Source organism: Eretmochelys imbricata, chromosome 4, assembly GCF_965152235.1.
Source record: "Eretmochelys imbricata isolate rEreImb1 chromosome 4, rEreImb1.hap1, whole genome shotgun sequence".
In the NCBI taxonomy this organism is placed as follows: Eukaryota; Metazoa; Chordata; order Testudines; family Cheloniidae; genus Eretmochelys; species Eretmochelys imbricata.
In genome coordinates this window covers 96,425,796-96,441,682 of record NC_135575.1, presented here as the reverse complement: position 1 = coordinate 96,441,682, position 15,887 = coordinate 96,425,796, and the positions used below count along the sequence as shown (strand labels likewise).

The 15,887-nt window shown below is 43.6% G+C and overlaps 1 protein-coding gene across 2 annotated transcripts in view; it reads right to left on the bottom strand.

Moving 5' to 3' along the window:
* Window positions 1–5,310: 5,310 nt before the first annotated feature.
* GABRA4 (gamma-aminobutyric acid type A receptor subunit alpha4) overlaps window positions 5,311–15,887 on the bottom strand; it is a 71,342-nt gene continuing 60,765 nt past the window's right edge. For both annotated transcript variants that reach the window (XM_077814585.1, XM_077814584.1), the window contains exon 9: window positions 5,311–5,838. In XM_077814585.1, the coding sequence (XP_077670711.1) occupies window positions 5,311–5,838 (528 nt within the window). The remainder of the gene's footprint in view (window positions 5,839–15,887) is intronic.

Genomic DNA, 15,887 nt, shown 5'->3' with positions numbered 1-15,887 from the left:
CATTTTGTATGTATAGTAGGGATTATTTTTCCAATGTACATTATTTTGCCTTTATCAGCATTGAATTTCATCTGTCATTTTGTTGCCCAGTCACACAGTTTTGTGAGATCCCTTTGTAATTCTTAGTCATCTTTGGACTTCACGATCTTGAGAAATTTTGATCATCTGCAAACTTTGCCACCTTGCTTTGCCACCCCGTTTCCAGATCATTTATGAATGCTGAACAGCACTGGTCCCAGTACAGATCCTTGGAGACCCCTCTATTTACCTTTTCCATTGTGAAAACTGACCATAAATTCCTACCCTTTGTTTCCTATCGTTTAACCAGCTACTGATCCCTTAGACAAACTTCCTTCTTATCCTAGGACGGCTTACGAGCCTTTGGTGTGGGGCCACGGCAAAGGCTTTCTGAAAGTCTAACTACACTATATCAACTAGATCACCTTTGTCCACATACTTGCTGACACCCTCAAAGAATGTTAATACACAAAGAGCATATACAGGAGAAGGAGTAACAGACAAAGGCCCCATCCCTGTTTGTGATCCAAGGATGCTGCAATCCACCCAGATGAATCACAGTGAAGGACGGAGGCTAGGCTTACATCTCCAACTGTTGTATACCTTATTTTAATATTCTACTGCTATGTTATTCTCAATTTAGTATTGCAGTGAAACCTGATAATAATAACCACCACAGGGTCCGATGGATTTCTGACAATGATGACAGATGACTACATGATGAAGTGTGATCACTGTGGATGAGCATTGTGGGTGAACTGAGATTCTACTGGTCTTTTGGCCAGGTGCCCACTTTTAGGGGTCTGTACCTGCATCACTGAAATCAATGGGAGTTTTGCTATTAACCTCAATGTATATGCAGTGTTGTAGCCCTTCGGAAAACACTTTTCACAAAATGATCATTCTATATCTGATTTCTCAGTCCTCATCCTCAAAGGAAACCTGCACAACACCTTCAAAAGACGAGCCTGGGCACTTACATTCATAAAATTTGTTAGACACTAATAATCATGGTCTTAATAAAGACACTGGATTTATGGCTCATTACAACAATCCGTAACCCACTAACCCCCCTTTTTTGTCCCAGGACTGCAAAGGGTGTTAACAGGAAACTTCACTTTGAATGGTCCCCTCCAATGTGTGTTAACTACTAAACAATCTGTTCTACCTTATATTTAGCTGTGATACTGAGTACCTTTCCCAGACCTGAAGAAGAGCATGGTGTAGCTCAAAAGCTTGTCTCTTTCGAGAAGTTGGTCCAATAAAAAAATATTACCTCACCTACCTTATGAATGTCTGTGGACAGTCTCTTAGCAGGTCGCAGTTGGTAAAGATTTCACCAGGAGTACATCAACACTAGAAAGGTAACAACGGTACAGCCGCAACCTCTCCAAGAGATGGTAGCTAGGGCAACGGAAGAATTCTTTCACAGCCCTGAGCAATGTAGTTAAGCCAATCTAACTCTGTAGTGTAGACCGGCCCTAGGTTTCTAATATTCTGATTTTTTTTTAAACTATCACCACCTTATTTACGATTTATAAACTGGATTTTATAAATCAGATTGGTTGATTGTTTTTAAATCATTGTAGTATTACTTTAAAAAAAAAGCAGAAGAGGGCATTGTTTAACTGATCGCTGAAATTATAAGAAATTTTGGGGCATACAATTTAAGCTGCCAGTTTTGAACCTATAGCCAAAGATTCTTAGCATATCTTTGGTGTGTTTCTTTTTGGGTTTTTTGTGTGCCTCTGAACTGCAGATGGTTCATAACATGCTAATACTGACTACACTGCAGCCTCTCTGCTGTTTCTGATTTCTCTGCTATAAAATTAAGAAGTAACAAAAAAAACCTCCATTAACAACTTTCCCTTTACATTGTCCTTATGCAATTTGGAAAGCTAGTTATGGTAATTTCTTCATATGCCCTAACACAAAAACATAGTGCAGCATTACAAATTATTCCTAGCCTCACGATGAGATTGTCGTATCTCATTTTGAATGCAACCATGCAGATGTTGGCAGGTGCTTAAGTAGTACTCTGACAGATTAAAAAACAAAAACAAAAAACCAAAACCCACTTTTCTGAGAAACTCCTAAACATTCTCCTCCAAAATATTCTCTCCCCCAGAAGGTTGGAACTGAATGTTTGTAAGTTTGTTAATTTTCTATGGTTGTGTTGCAGGTTTTATCAAACCAGAGTAGGAATTGGCAGGGAATCCAAGATACATATTCAAATCATCTTGGTCAACTAGCCTGAACCAACATATGGTCCTGCTGAACAATGTGCTTATTATACATCCAACATAGGGAGGTGGGAGGAAAAGGAAGACAGCTGTTTCCAGTGACTTGTTTAAAGCTGTGCATGAGAAATGAAGATAATTTCTCTCCTCATCATAGTGGAAAGCGAAGCTCATTTTTAGTAGCTTTCAGAGCAAATGCTGCAGTTTCCAAACAAACCAAAATTACATTGTTCATCATGCTAGAAATTTTAGTATTTGTGTAGTTTTTTGTTATCTCTTAGTTTAACCTGATAAATCGATTATGGCTTGTGCCCGTGGGCGATAGTGTGATTACGACACTGTGACTAAATTAGGGAGCAAAGGCTACCATGCCCAGAGATACATCCAAGGATTCAGAACGGTTTCAGACAGCTAATTAGTGCACATGCTGCATTTGTAATTTTGTGCGACGGCAGCTACTGTGGTATTTTAAGAAGTGTGGCAATCTTACACTTGTTATACAATAAAAAATCGTATTAGGCCTTTTGGTAGATGTAAAGAAGCAAAATGTAAATGACGGCATCTGGCTGCTTGGCAAAACCAGTGAAACAAAAAATTAAAGAAAATTCTTATATGTTACATCATAATAAACTCACATAAGTCAATTTCCGTGCAGTCTAATGTAACACAACCTGATGAACTGAAACGCATACTACATGCAGGATTAAACTCCATGCTTGGGGTTACCCTAAACCTCTGACAACCAAAACCTGGGAGATCATTGGATCATTCCATAATCCCCATGAAACTCTGGAATGGGCCCCAGTTGGAAACAAGGTATTGGGTAAGATGGACCATAGTCTGACCCAGTCTGGTAGCTCTTATGTTCTTACCTCTCATGGTCTCTAAAGTCTTTTAAACTGCAGGTTTCAGAGTAGCAGCTATGTTAGTCTGTATTCGCAAAAAGAAAAGGGGTACTTGTTGCACCTTAAAGACTAACAAATTTATTTGAGCTGTAGGTCACGAAAGCTTATGCTCAAATAAATTTGTTAGTCTCTAAGGTGCCACAAGTACTCCTTATTTTAAACTACAGTGTCAGATTCTCAGCTAAAGCCTGTGTCCATGAGATAGAGGTGGGAAGAAGGGCTGCAAAGATCCCAGTTGTCGTTTCCTCATTCTGGGGCATTTTTACACTGACTCTGATCCCAGAATAGTTTAGGGCAGCCTCTTGAACGTTCTAAACTACTCAAGCTGGCTGTGGCCCCCAAAGGTCCATCTGTCAGCTGGTCATTGCCAGAGCGCAGTAAAGTGTTGGCAATACCCCTTCCGCCCCTAACATATCCCCTATGCTAGGGGCTCCTAAAGGAGTGGCTTAGGAGTCAGTTATGTTACTCTATTCCAGCTGGGGACTAATCCACCCAAGCATATCCCCACATATGCCGGAGCATAGCTGAGAATCCAGACTATTATTTTTGGTAGTCAATTGCAGAGAAGTATCAGAGGGGTAGCCGTGTTTGCTGCTTTTACAGATCAAGACTAAGAGTCCTGTGGCACCTTATAAACTAACGGATGTATTGGAGCATGAGCTTTCGTGGGTGAATACCCACTTCGTCGGATGCATCCATGCATCCGACGAAGTGGGTATTCACCCACGAAAGCTCATGCTCCAATACGTCTGTTAAGTCTATACATTGAAGAGAAGTTAATTTAGCTACCCAGGTGAAGTTTGTACAAGCAATTTTTTTTAAAATCAGCATATCGTCTACCCAGTATGGTAGAAAGGAAATTGATAAACAAGACCTCTGGTAGATTTAAACAGTTCACTTCATCCAAGAACTCCAAATACTTACCTGCCTGCACATCTTAACTCCAACCATTCAGGAGAGCACTTTACTGCTATTGAGCAATTTTAAAACAGGCTGGGGTGAGAGGAAAAGCACCTTACCCCATCTAGAAAAGTATTCCTCTTATTTATGTGACATGACTACTTCCCAAAGGAACTGACTTCCCTTACTTACAATTGTACTGTACCCGTAACCATAGAAAGAATGGGCAAACTCATTTTGCCATTTTAAAGCCACTTGAACTCAAACACTATTGGGTTTGCATTCTGGTTAGGGAAGGCTACAAGAAACAGTGCAAAAGGGAAAAATAATGGTGAAAAAAGGAGGAGAGCAGACAGTGAAAAACAAAACAGGGGAAAGGCACCAGAGAAGGAAGAATTCTAAGCAAAACTTAAGCATCATGGGCCTGTTTCTTCTCTGTCTTACACAGTTGTAAATTAGGAATAACTACACTTAAGTTAAATATGGTGTAAATGAAAGAAGGATCAGGCTATTAAATTGGTTTTGCAAACCCAAAAGAATTAGTTCCAGAGGTTCATAAAATCCACTCCACAAGATTCACTCATCCTTTAATTCAGAGAGAATTTTCTACGTAGCGGCACAAAATACTGTTTAGTAAAAATATATGGAGTTCTCCAACTCCTTTGCCTAACTCTTTTCTACAGTGCTCCACTCACTCCCTCTCCCGCCCACCAACCCTCCACCAGTAGGACTCCCTCTGTTTTCTTCTGTCACTATTCATTATTTCTTTCATCAGCTTTAATCTAGCAGGGAAAAGTCCCTTTCTGGCAGCATTTAAAAATATCCACAAAACAGTCACTGCAAGTCATAGTGGAAAATGCATTGCTGGACCTTGGCAGTGGTGCTGGGGGCCTCAGGGATTCGTAATAATCATTAGGGCATACTACTAAAAGTCAGTGCATGTTACACTGCATAAATGTGTGTGTCTGCATTCTATTTGCTTCCCATCACTGTTCCTCTCCTTCCCTGCCCCCCATGGCAAGTTCTGCGTACCCATTTGGGGGAGATAAGTCAATTTTCTTACCCTTCACTCAGCGATGAGTTAGTTAATTGTCCCAATAAACTTGTTCATTGCGGCGGGAACCTAGCACAGAGCCTTGTAAAGTAAGAATTAATGGTCTCTTTTTTAAGAAAAAAATGTTTTAAAAGAAGGAACCCTGCAACAAATGTGTTATAATAATTAAGGAAACTACTACATAGCAGCAAAACTACATTAGACTTTCTGATTTTTCCATGGTGTCCTTGGATAGATACACTACCCAGTAGACCATGTTAAATGCTCCAAATGTGACAGGAAATAGAATGCGTGCATATTTGTCTATCTTACTAGTGCCAGAGCTGGAAGCAGGGGGAGCAGGAGACGGAGAGATAGCAGACGGCTTTACAGATGCTCCCACAGCTGTGGTCTGAATCTGCTCCAGTCTAGATCCAAGTAAATGATGAATAGATGGGGATCCAGCTGTGGTATGCTGGGTTATGCATCCAGTTAAAATTGGGGTGGAGGGAGGAGCTGGAGGAGTAGCTCTTGCAGAAGACAATGTTTCTGATACACTGAGGCGACTGAACGGGTTTGGACTTGATGCTGAAAGAGACTGGGGTGTAATGTCAGAAGACCCCTGAGTTACCCCAGAAGGTTGGGTGGAACTGTTTGCTGTGTCAGTTCGGTTCCCACCATCGGCTTCTGACTGTGCCATGGCATTTGTTCTTTTCCTCACATTTGAATTGGCATCTGTAGTCTGCAAAGTTACAAGAAATAATATTAGTCATTTTTAAAATAGACACAAATAGAAGTGATGGGAACTTTTTAAACAAGCCCTATCATGCTAATACTCATTCATATCAAAGTTAGCTTGATCCTGAAGTTTAAAGATACCATCTGCTCATGAATATGAACTTTAAAAAACCCCAAAACTATGAACAAGAAATCTCCTAGTAGCTATAATATTGACATGGCCAAATCCGAAACTACCAGCATCAAGTGACATCAGTTTAAACTTGATACCATTAATCTAAGGACTCTTAGCTTGTTTTTCTCCCTTTTGGGGCTGTGATTGGGCACAAAAAGCCCATACTGAGCCTCAAGGACTTAAAAGACAAATACTTGGCCCACGCTAAATGAGAGTTCAGAAGCGCAGGCAAAGGGTCGTGGACAGGCTGCAGGAGAGAGGAATGCTTCTCCAGGAAGCTAGACAGAAGGTTGAGCCTGAGTGTGGACCACAGAGCAGGTAAGGCCCCCACACATTGCCTTCTCCATCTACCCCAGGGCCCTGCTCCTTTGGACTTTTTGGGGGGTGGGGGTGGGCGGTTGAGAGACACTGACTGTTTGGCCTATAGGAGCCATGCCCCAAACAGAAAAGCCCTGTTGGCAGGAAGTAGCCCAGGGAAGTGAACCTGGACTTACTACAGGGAAGATCCTGCTGCTGTTGCTGCCCGGTGGAGAGGGAGGGCTCAGGTCCCACTACCACACCCCTTTAGAGCCAAGGCCCAGATGTAGGAGGAAAGCTGAAGATTCCTGGATTTAAGGTCAGGAACAGATATCGCTACCACCCTGACAGGGAGGCCTGGGGGCAGAAGTCGGGCGTGCTAACCACTAGGCTACCCTGACCTCTGAGCCCCCATCACACATGGAAGAGAATGTGGGGAGCATAGCATCCCAGACCTGAAAGTAGGCCAGAAAAGAGGGGGAGATGGAAGGCACAAATAGATTTTGAGAAGTTGCTGAAGTGGGCCCTGGAAAACCATTAACAGGTAGCCCAGCAACAGCAGTAGCAGAGCTAATGGCTCCAGCACTCTCTTCCCAGCAACAGCAGCTGATTAAAGAAATGGGGACACAGCAGCAGCTCATCAAGCAGATGATTACACTCATACAGCCACTTGGGGCAGCAGCAAGTCTCACCAGGGCAGGGGGAGGTGCCACCCTAATGCCATCCATCCTGGTGAAACTGACAAAGATGGGGCACACAGATGACCCAGAGGCATTCCTCGTCACATTCAAGAGAGTCACTGACATGACTCCGTGGCCAGTGGAAAGCTGGGCCAACCTATTGGCCCTCCACTTGTCAGGCCTGGTCCAGGCTGAATAATGGGTCTTCGATGTGGTAGCCACCCAGGATAACACTCAAGTCAGGGCAGTAATTCTGGGTGCCTGAACCTCTCCCCAAACCTACCACCAGTGGTTCTGTCAGGAGGAATTCTTGATTGGGACTCAGCCCTGGGCCATTGCCCAGAGTCTGAAAGAACATTGCTGGTGGTGCCAGAGGGTTGCACAGGTGCCACAGAAGGTAGGCATGGAACAGGGCGCACAGATCCTCTCTACGGGGGGTGTACATGGATTAGAAGGCAACATCCTGAAATTCTCACAGAGGTCATTGCCCTGGCAGAGAACTCTCTCAGATCCCTCGGGTCCAAAGCAAAAATGCCCGAAGTAACACCGGCATGACCCCAGGGCATATATATTACTGACCTCCGAATCCAGCCAAAGGTTCCCTGGGAACTGGGATGCCCAAACCCAGGGGTAAGGATACAAAGGTCTCAAAAGAGCCCAGAAGTCCAACCTCACTCTGTTAGGAGGGATCTGGACCCAATGGAGTGACTTTGCCCGCAGGGGCCATTTCCACAGGGAGAAGAAGTGATGGGATTGACTTCAACTGCAGGGGTTTGCTTTGCCTGTGGGCAACAAAGCAATTTTTGGCAAGACTGCCTATTCGTGGATTGTATTTATGGGCAGGCCTAGACCACAGACAGCCAGGCTCAGAAGAGGGGGCCCAAGGAAAACGTTAGTCCAAGTGGACAGAGTGACCATTCAAGGACGGACAGACTCTGGCTGCAGCCAAACCCTGGTCATGGAACCAGGGGGGCCAGGAGGGAAGCACAGAGTTATGATCTACCTCCAGTTCATCAATGGAAATATACTGCCCTACGCAATGAGAGAGATGAAATTAACTGTGCAAAACTGCACCAAGATCCTGGAGTGGCCAAAGACCTGGCCTATCTGGTCAACCTGGGGTGTGACTGGTGGTTTTGGAAGAGGTTATCCCGAGCGTGTCACATCCCTAGTGGAGGCAGGTTCAAGGCCAAAAGACCTCAGAAAACAGGAGATGGTCACAGTGGCCGAGGAAGGGTGCCACAAGAGGAGTTCCTAGGAGATGTCAAGGACCCAGAGGAAGGACTGTCCTTGGTAAAGGACCATGCACCGGGGCCAAACCAGAGCAGTAAGGGTCCACCACTACCCCTCAATGTGGACTTGTTGTCTGGCGAGATGGACTTTGTAGCCTGGATGCAGCAGAGTATATAATACACTCTTGACCTAATGAAAGGGTATTGGCAGATACCCTTGACGCCCGAGTCTAAAGAGACAACTGCCTTCTCCATCCAATTTGGTGGTATCAATTTAAGACCATGCCCTTTGGGCTTCCTGGGGCCACTGCCGCCTTTCAGAGTTTGATGGATAAAGTGCTGTGGCCACATGGGGCATAAATAGCCACCTACATTAACAGTATTTTCGTATACGGTGAAGATGGGATAACCATATAAGGCACATTATTGCAAACTACAAGCTCTTATGGAGGCAGTGTTGATGGCTAACCCAATCAAGTGCCACCTGGCTGCCAAAGAAGTCACTTACCTGTGGTATACAGTGAGAGGGGGACAATTACGATCTCTGGTGGACAAAGTCCAAGCCCTAGCGGATTGCTCCATCCCCTCCACCAAGAAGCAAGGTCACTGTTTATTGGGACTTCTGGGGATGAATCTCTGACAGTACCCCCACCTTTGCTACCATTACTGACCCTTTGATGGACCTGGTAAAGGATTCAGTACCCCTGTCATAAATATAAAGGAAAGGGTAAACACCTTTAAATCCCTCTTGGCCAGAGGAAAAACCCTTTCACCTGTAAAGGGTTAAGAAGCTAAGACAAACTCGCTGGCACCTGACCAAAATGACCAATGAAGAGACAAGATACTTTCAAAGCTGGAGGGGGGGAAACAAAGGGTTCTCTCTGTCTCTGTGTTGTTTTTGCCGGGACTAGAGCAGGAATGCAAGTCAGAACTCCTGTAAAAAGTCAGTAAGCAATCTACTTAGATACGTTTAGATTCTGTTTTATTTAAATGGCTAATAAAATAACTTGTGCTGGAGGGAATGTATATTCCTGTTTTTATGTCTTTTTGTAACTTGAGGTTTTGCCCAGAGGGATTCTCCATGTTTTGAATCTGATTGCCCTGTAAGGTATTTACCATCCTGATTTTACAGAGGTGATTCTTTTACTTTTTCTTTAATTAAAATTCTTCTTTTAAGAGCCTGATTGCTTTTTCATTGTTCTTAACATCCAAGGGTTTGGGTCTGTGTTCACCGATGCAAACTGGGGTAATAAACTCATTTTATCAAACCTTCCCCAGGAAAGGGCTTGGGGGGATTTTGGAGGGAAAGACATTTCCAAGCGGGCTCTTTCCCTGTTATATTTGTTAGACGCTTGGTGGTGGCAGCAAAAAAGTCCAGGGACAAAAGGTAAAATAGTTTGTACCTTGCGGAAGTTTTAACCTAAGCTGGTAAGAATAAGCTTGGGGGGGTTTTCCTGCAGGTCCCCACATCTGCACCCTAGAGTTCAGAGTGGGGAAGGAACCTTGACAGCCCCAATAAATCTGTTGGATGAAAAACTGTGATGAGACATTCAAAGCATTGAAAGACCAGTTGAGCCAGGAACTGGTGCTATTCCACCCAAAGGTCACAAAACCATTTATTGTACAAACGGATGCAGTCGACGTCAGGCTCATGGCACTGCTGTCTCAGGAATTCAGTGTAGAAGAGCATCCCATCCTCTGTCTCAGTAGAAAGTTGTTCCCCTGGGAGGTGGCATGCTCACTCACTGGAGAAAGAGGCCCTGGCTCATTCACTGGAGAAAGAGGCCCTGGCTTAGTCACTGAGAAAATCAGCTGTTGATGTCCTGTGATATTACTTATGGGGGCAGCCCTTCTGACTAGTAGCAGACCATGCATCTCTCCTGAACTCCATGAAAGACCACAATCTGTCCATCATACAGTGGTATCTCACGCTGCAGCCATATAGCTTCCATGTCTCCCAATGCACAGGCAGGAAAAACAAAAATGCCAATTTCTTCTATGAGCCAGAGGAGATGTGGATCAGCCCTGTGACATCACAACTTGGTGGCTGAGTGGGAGGGTATGTGATGGGGTATACAAACCCCACATAGGGCCCGAAAGTGTTAAAAAGACAATACTGGGACCAAGTAGCCTTGTCCGGCCAAGCTTGCTGAGCATGCACCACCTGGAGGAGCCGGTTAAGTGGGGGCTCAGAAGCCCAGGCAAGGGGTGATGGACAGGCTGCAGGAGAGAGGAATGCTTCTCCAGGAAGCTAGACAGAAAGTTGAGCCGGAGAGGGGACCACCCAGCAGGTAAGGCCCCCCAGACAGTGCTTCTCCAACCACCATCCCCTCTGAGAACAGTAGGTCCTGTAGGGCCCTTGGACTTTTTTGTTGTTGTTGAGAGACTGAATGCACTATAGGGGCCAAGCCCCAAACTGAAGGGCCTCCTGATAGGAAGTAGCCCAGAGAAGTGAACTTGGATTTACTGGCCAGTGTTGCTTTCCACAGGGCCCTGGATTGGGACCCAGTGGAGAGGGATGGCCCAGGTCCCCATACCACGTCCCTTTAAGGGCTGAAGCCCAGATGCTGGTGGAAAGCTGAAGATTACTGGCCTAAGGTCAGCAACAGATATCATTACCGCCCTGACTGAGGGGCAAGGAGCCAGAAGTCAGGTGCACTAACCACTGGACCCCCTTGCCCTCCAATCCCCCTATCACAACAACATTCATATTTTTAACTCTGGGCTCAGATTCACTGGTATGTTCTTACTCCTTTGGTGATGTAAAACAGCTCTAAATCCAGCTCTTGATAAACCTGGTTTAGCAGCTTTGTATCACTGGTGCAACTCAAAGCAGCTGGAATTTACCAGGGAACCTGGCCCCTATTCTCTAAGTTGACACATTGTGGCCCAAGGATTCTGACACACTGTAGTCTCCTAGATGCCACTTGTGGTAATTGCTGGCAAATGCTGACTTTTCAAAGGCAATGACTGCACTCCACATACAGTATTTTCAACCTCAAATTATGTTATGAAGCAAAAAACCATGCAGATTCAGAATTACTGCTATTAAAAGGCCAAGTGGGTGGAAACTTCTCTTTATGTACTCCTTATACCCTTTCACAGCATGCATTTCATCTTGGCAGCAGAAAGTTAACAACTACTTTATATTCAATTAGACATTTTTATTTTGTTGAAAACAGCAGAAAAATCGATGTTCACCCCAGTTTTTTGTTTTAATCAATATACTGAAAAGATCTAATATTGAGCTATTACACTAAGTGAAACACGTACATATCCCTCTACCAAATGATTACATGTCATGTCATCTCTGTACTGTGATAAAAAAAAAAAAACATCAAAACCCACTATATATAATACACTAGCATTCCTTTCCTTCAACTAATATCCAACTAACATAAAAAAATAAGACATTAAAATGTGACTTAGAAGCGGAAATGAACAGGTCTAAGAGCAAACAAGCTAGAATTCCAAAGTCACGTGGCTATTTACCATCACCGCTAATGAACAAACTGCAGCAGACCTCACCAACGAGGGCACTACTCTCGATAACTCCTGTCCATCTGACTAAACACACACACACACACACACACCTCGCTCCAAAACAAGCAAGTATATGAGGAATTCAGGAAAGCCATGGTTGGCAGAGTGATAACAATACTTTGAAAACAGACTGCCATTTCAATGTTGCATCCTCAAGGCACTGTACCAATCTTAGCTATTTAATACATTTAAATAGCAATCACATAGAAACAGAGCTGTTGCAAATGTCACATCAGCAGCTTTACTGTGGTGTTCTGCATGATAATTTGGGGCCAGATTCATATAGGGACTTTGGTGCCCCAACTGCTACTTGAGCCTATATCCAACATTTAGGCACGACTGACATTCAAAGAATTCCCACTCAGCTGCCACCTAAGCATATAGGTGCCTAAACACACCCAGTGCCTAAGTTTCTGCTGTAAAAGTTCCCTAGATACCTATATTTCTGGTTCTGGGCACGCGCACTGCTGCCTCACTTGAGGCATCTGGAAGTCTAAGCCCCAGCGTGATACCCAAAGCAAGGGAAAAATAGGAGTTCAGCGCTCACCTACTGGATTGGGGCCTGTAGTTATGTTGGTGATGATTATATAACTTTTAGCTCAGTCAGACCATTCACAGGGGATGTGGGAAACCCAGGTTCAATATCCCCCTCTGCTGAGGCAGAGGAATTGAACTGGCAACTCCTACCTCTCAGGCAAGGGCCTTAACCGCAGAGCTATGGGATAGTCGGGGAGGGGGGTTCCTCACTCTCTCCTTTTGAAGCTGAAGCACTTTGGATAAATAAGGAGCCACTGGACCAGAGAGAGAATAAGAATGACTCTGTAGCCTGGTGGGTAGGGCCCTCACCAGAGGGTGGGAAAGCCAGTCCCCTTGCTCCTATCATTATTTATCCAAAGGGTAACAGCTTCAATAGGAGAGACTGAGGGAGCCCTACACCAGAAAATGCCCTTGCCCAGTGGTTAGGGCACTCACACCTGAGAGGTGGGAGATCGCTGTTCCAATCCTTTCTTCTCATCAAGCAGAAGGGAAAGACTGAATCTGGGTCTCCCACATCCTAAGTGAGCACTCTAACCACTAGGCTAAAAGCAGCGGGTAGCTTCTCCTTTTCCTCCTAAGCAGAAGCTCCTAACTCCCTGAGAGGCGTGAGGCTTAGGGCACACCCCTCTCCTCTGCAGCTCCCTGCTCAGAGTGCTGGCTTCAGCAAATTCCATTCTTAGGTGCCTCTCTCTCCCCATTCACTCTAGAAGGAGCCCAGATGCCTACCACAGCCTTTGTGAATCCCATGCTTTCCTGGATACCTAAAAGTCATTAAGTGCCTTTGTGAATCTCTCCCTTGGTCAACAGATTACCTACCATAGCAAACCTGCTTTACGTGGCTTGGAGGAATTAATGATACACAGCTAAATGATTTTTCTGAAATGTGGGAAAACAATTTTGTACGTCTGCCAGCAATAACTGATTCTCCAGACTCACGCTACAGTTGAACTGATGGATAAACTGGTCTCATTTGTATGAAGAGTACTGAACCAACAGATTCTTCCAAAATGTGGGAAAAGACAATAAAGAAGAACTTAAAAGATTTCCTAATATAGCCCATAATCCTTAATGAAAGAAAAACACAACATGCTGAAAAGAGCTGTTATCACTACTAGACAAGTTTGAACATTTAGGGGTGGCTCTAAATAAAGCAACAAGTTCAGAGCAATCTAAGTTAGGGGAGGCCTTGTTCCATCTAAAATTGAGTCTACATTTCTAGCTATGACAAATACATACAACCCCTAAAAAGGCATGGTTATTTCGAGATGTTAGACTTTCCGAATGAAAAGGAAACAATTTTCAAATCTAGAAAAGAAATCTTGAGATAAAAAATAAATACAATGGTCACAGTTCCTATAAGAAGTCAGAGGTTACGGTGTAGAAGTACCTTCACAGATAGAAAATACCAGCTACTGAAGGACTGTTTATTCTAGCAGAGAAAGACATAACGAGAGTCAATGGCTGGAAGTTAACCCTAGAAAAATTCAAACTAGAAATCAGGCACAATTTATTTTTTTCAGCAGATACGGTGATTAACCACTGGAACAAACTATCTAGGAAAGAGGTGGATTCTCCATCTTTGAATGTCTTCATATCAAGATTGGTGGCCTTCATGGAAGATATGCTTTAGCTAAACACAAGTTAATGGGCTCTGTACAAGGGTAACAGGGAAATTCTGTAACCTGTGTTATTCTGGAGGTCAGACTAAATGATCTCAATGTTCCTTCCAGCCTTACAAATCTATGTAACAATCGGGGGGGCGGGGGGAGAGAGATATCTACTAATATTAATTAATTCTTTAAAAAGTCTCCTTACCCCTTTTGTGTCTGATGATTGCAAACACCGGAGCACTCAAGCTTTACTGGCAACATGTATGCGGAAAGTGAATTTCAAAGACTGCATGTGCAAGTTTTCACAGAAACTGAAATTTTAACTTCAAACATGCAAGTTCTAGCACCAGAAGTGCTTATGTAATCAGGGAACACAAACAGTGCCATGTGACTGATCTGACCAATCACACAAACAATACAGCTCACACTTGTAGTATCAGTGATCAGTTTATAGGTTAAAGTTTTTTTAAAAGATATTCCTCAAATAAACTCCAATAAGGAATACATTTGAAGAAACTGTGTTCTGCTTGAAGATTTCCCATAAACAGAAAAAAAAATTAATTCATCGAATATGTGTGTTTCAAATTGTGTACTCTGCTTTAGTCCTGACAACAAAAGCTCAACAGTAACTTTCAAAACATCAACAAAAGAAAAGGCTAAATTGCAGGATCATAAAAATATAACAACTCTCCCTTTAGCACCAAGACCATGAGCTGATATATTGTAGAATTGTTTTTTTTCATAATGCAAATAATGTAACCATGACATTTTCTGGTTGCAAAATGTTCTAGTTTTAGAGTATATTTCATGCACACACCTGTACCTGCTATCCTCAAAAGTTTACATGTTCTAATCTAAAAAGGTAAAACACAGTCCCTGCAATTTCATATATGTCCTCAAGAAATTGACGTCAATGTAACTGGCCGCCCACAGCATATGCCAGTTCAGTTGCAATATGTTTATTTCAGAATCTCTCTTAGGTTTTAAATATCTCCTTTTCCATTGCCGGCTGCTAATTGCCTTGTTTGTTTATTTATTTATGGTGCTGCAGCTTGAATAAGTGAAGGGCTGAATTACTGTGTAAAAAGAAGGGGAAATGATACTTCCTGAAAGAAACACTAATGATTCCATTTGAAATAGAAAGGCTAAGTCATTATTCAAAATGTATGCTGCATGCACGGATGTGCAGTTTGCATACCTCTGCAAGAGGGTTGCTTACAATCCCAAGCAGATTTTAAGATATCTAAATGAAAACTAAAATAAAATTATACATTCTGTAAGAGTTGGAATATGCATTTGCTGTGACATCGCTGTAAGCTGACTGTATACCAGACTGTGCACATCACATGTCAGCTGAAGGCTTGCAAAGCTCAAAACAGATGTGATTTACTAACAAGCGCTGTCCAAACCAACAGTGCTGGTTTGCAGAAAGGATAGCACTGGAGTTCTTAAAATGGGAGCTGGTATTAATCTCTTTTGTACAGAGCTATTAGTACATACATTTTGGCTCTACTTGGGTGACATCCACCTGCAGTGCAGAGGGCCAGCCCAAAGCCCTTTTTACTATATAATCTCTGTATGGGGAGAGAACTGGGGCGAAGCAGCTGTATAAGAGTGCCTCCATTCTCCTCCATGTTCCACAGATAGTGTCTCCATGGCAGCCCTGCACAGATCAGCATGGAAGGCTACGATGTGGGTGGGCAACAGGTTTGATCAGCATTTATATGAATCCATTAGTCTCACATATCGTGCACACAGAGGGGTACAGCCACTATTCCAGCCGATAGGCCGGGCTAGGAGTTGTGGAGAAACAGTTGCACACTGGTCCCAGGTTGGGAGTTTTGGATTTAAGCACCCCCCACCCCTTTCTGCACTTTACCTGCAGAGAGTCCGGTTACTTGAGTTTTATGTGGATGGAGAGAATTTTGCCCGTTATGAACAGCAAGTCTCCAATCAATATGGGCTAGATTGTAAAACAG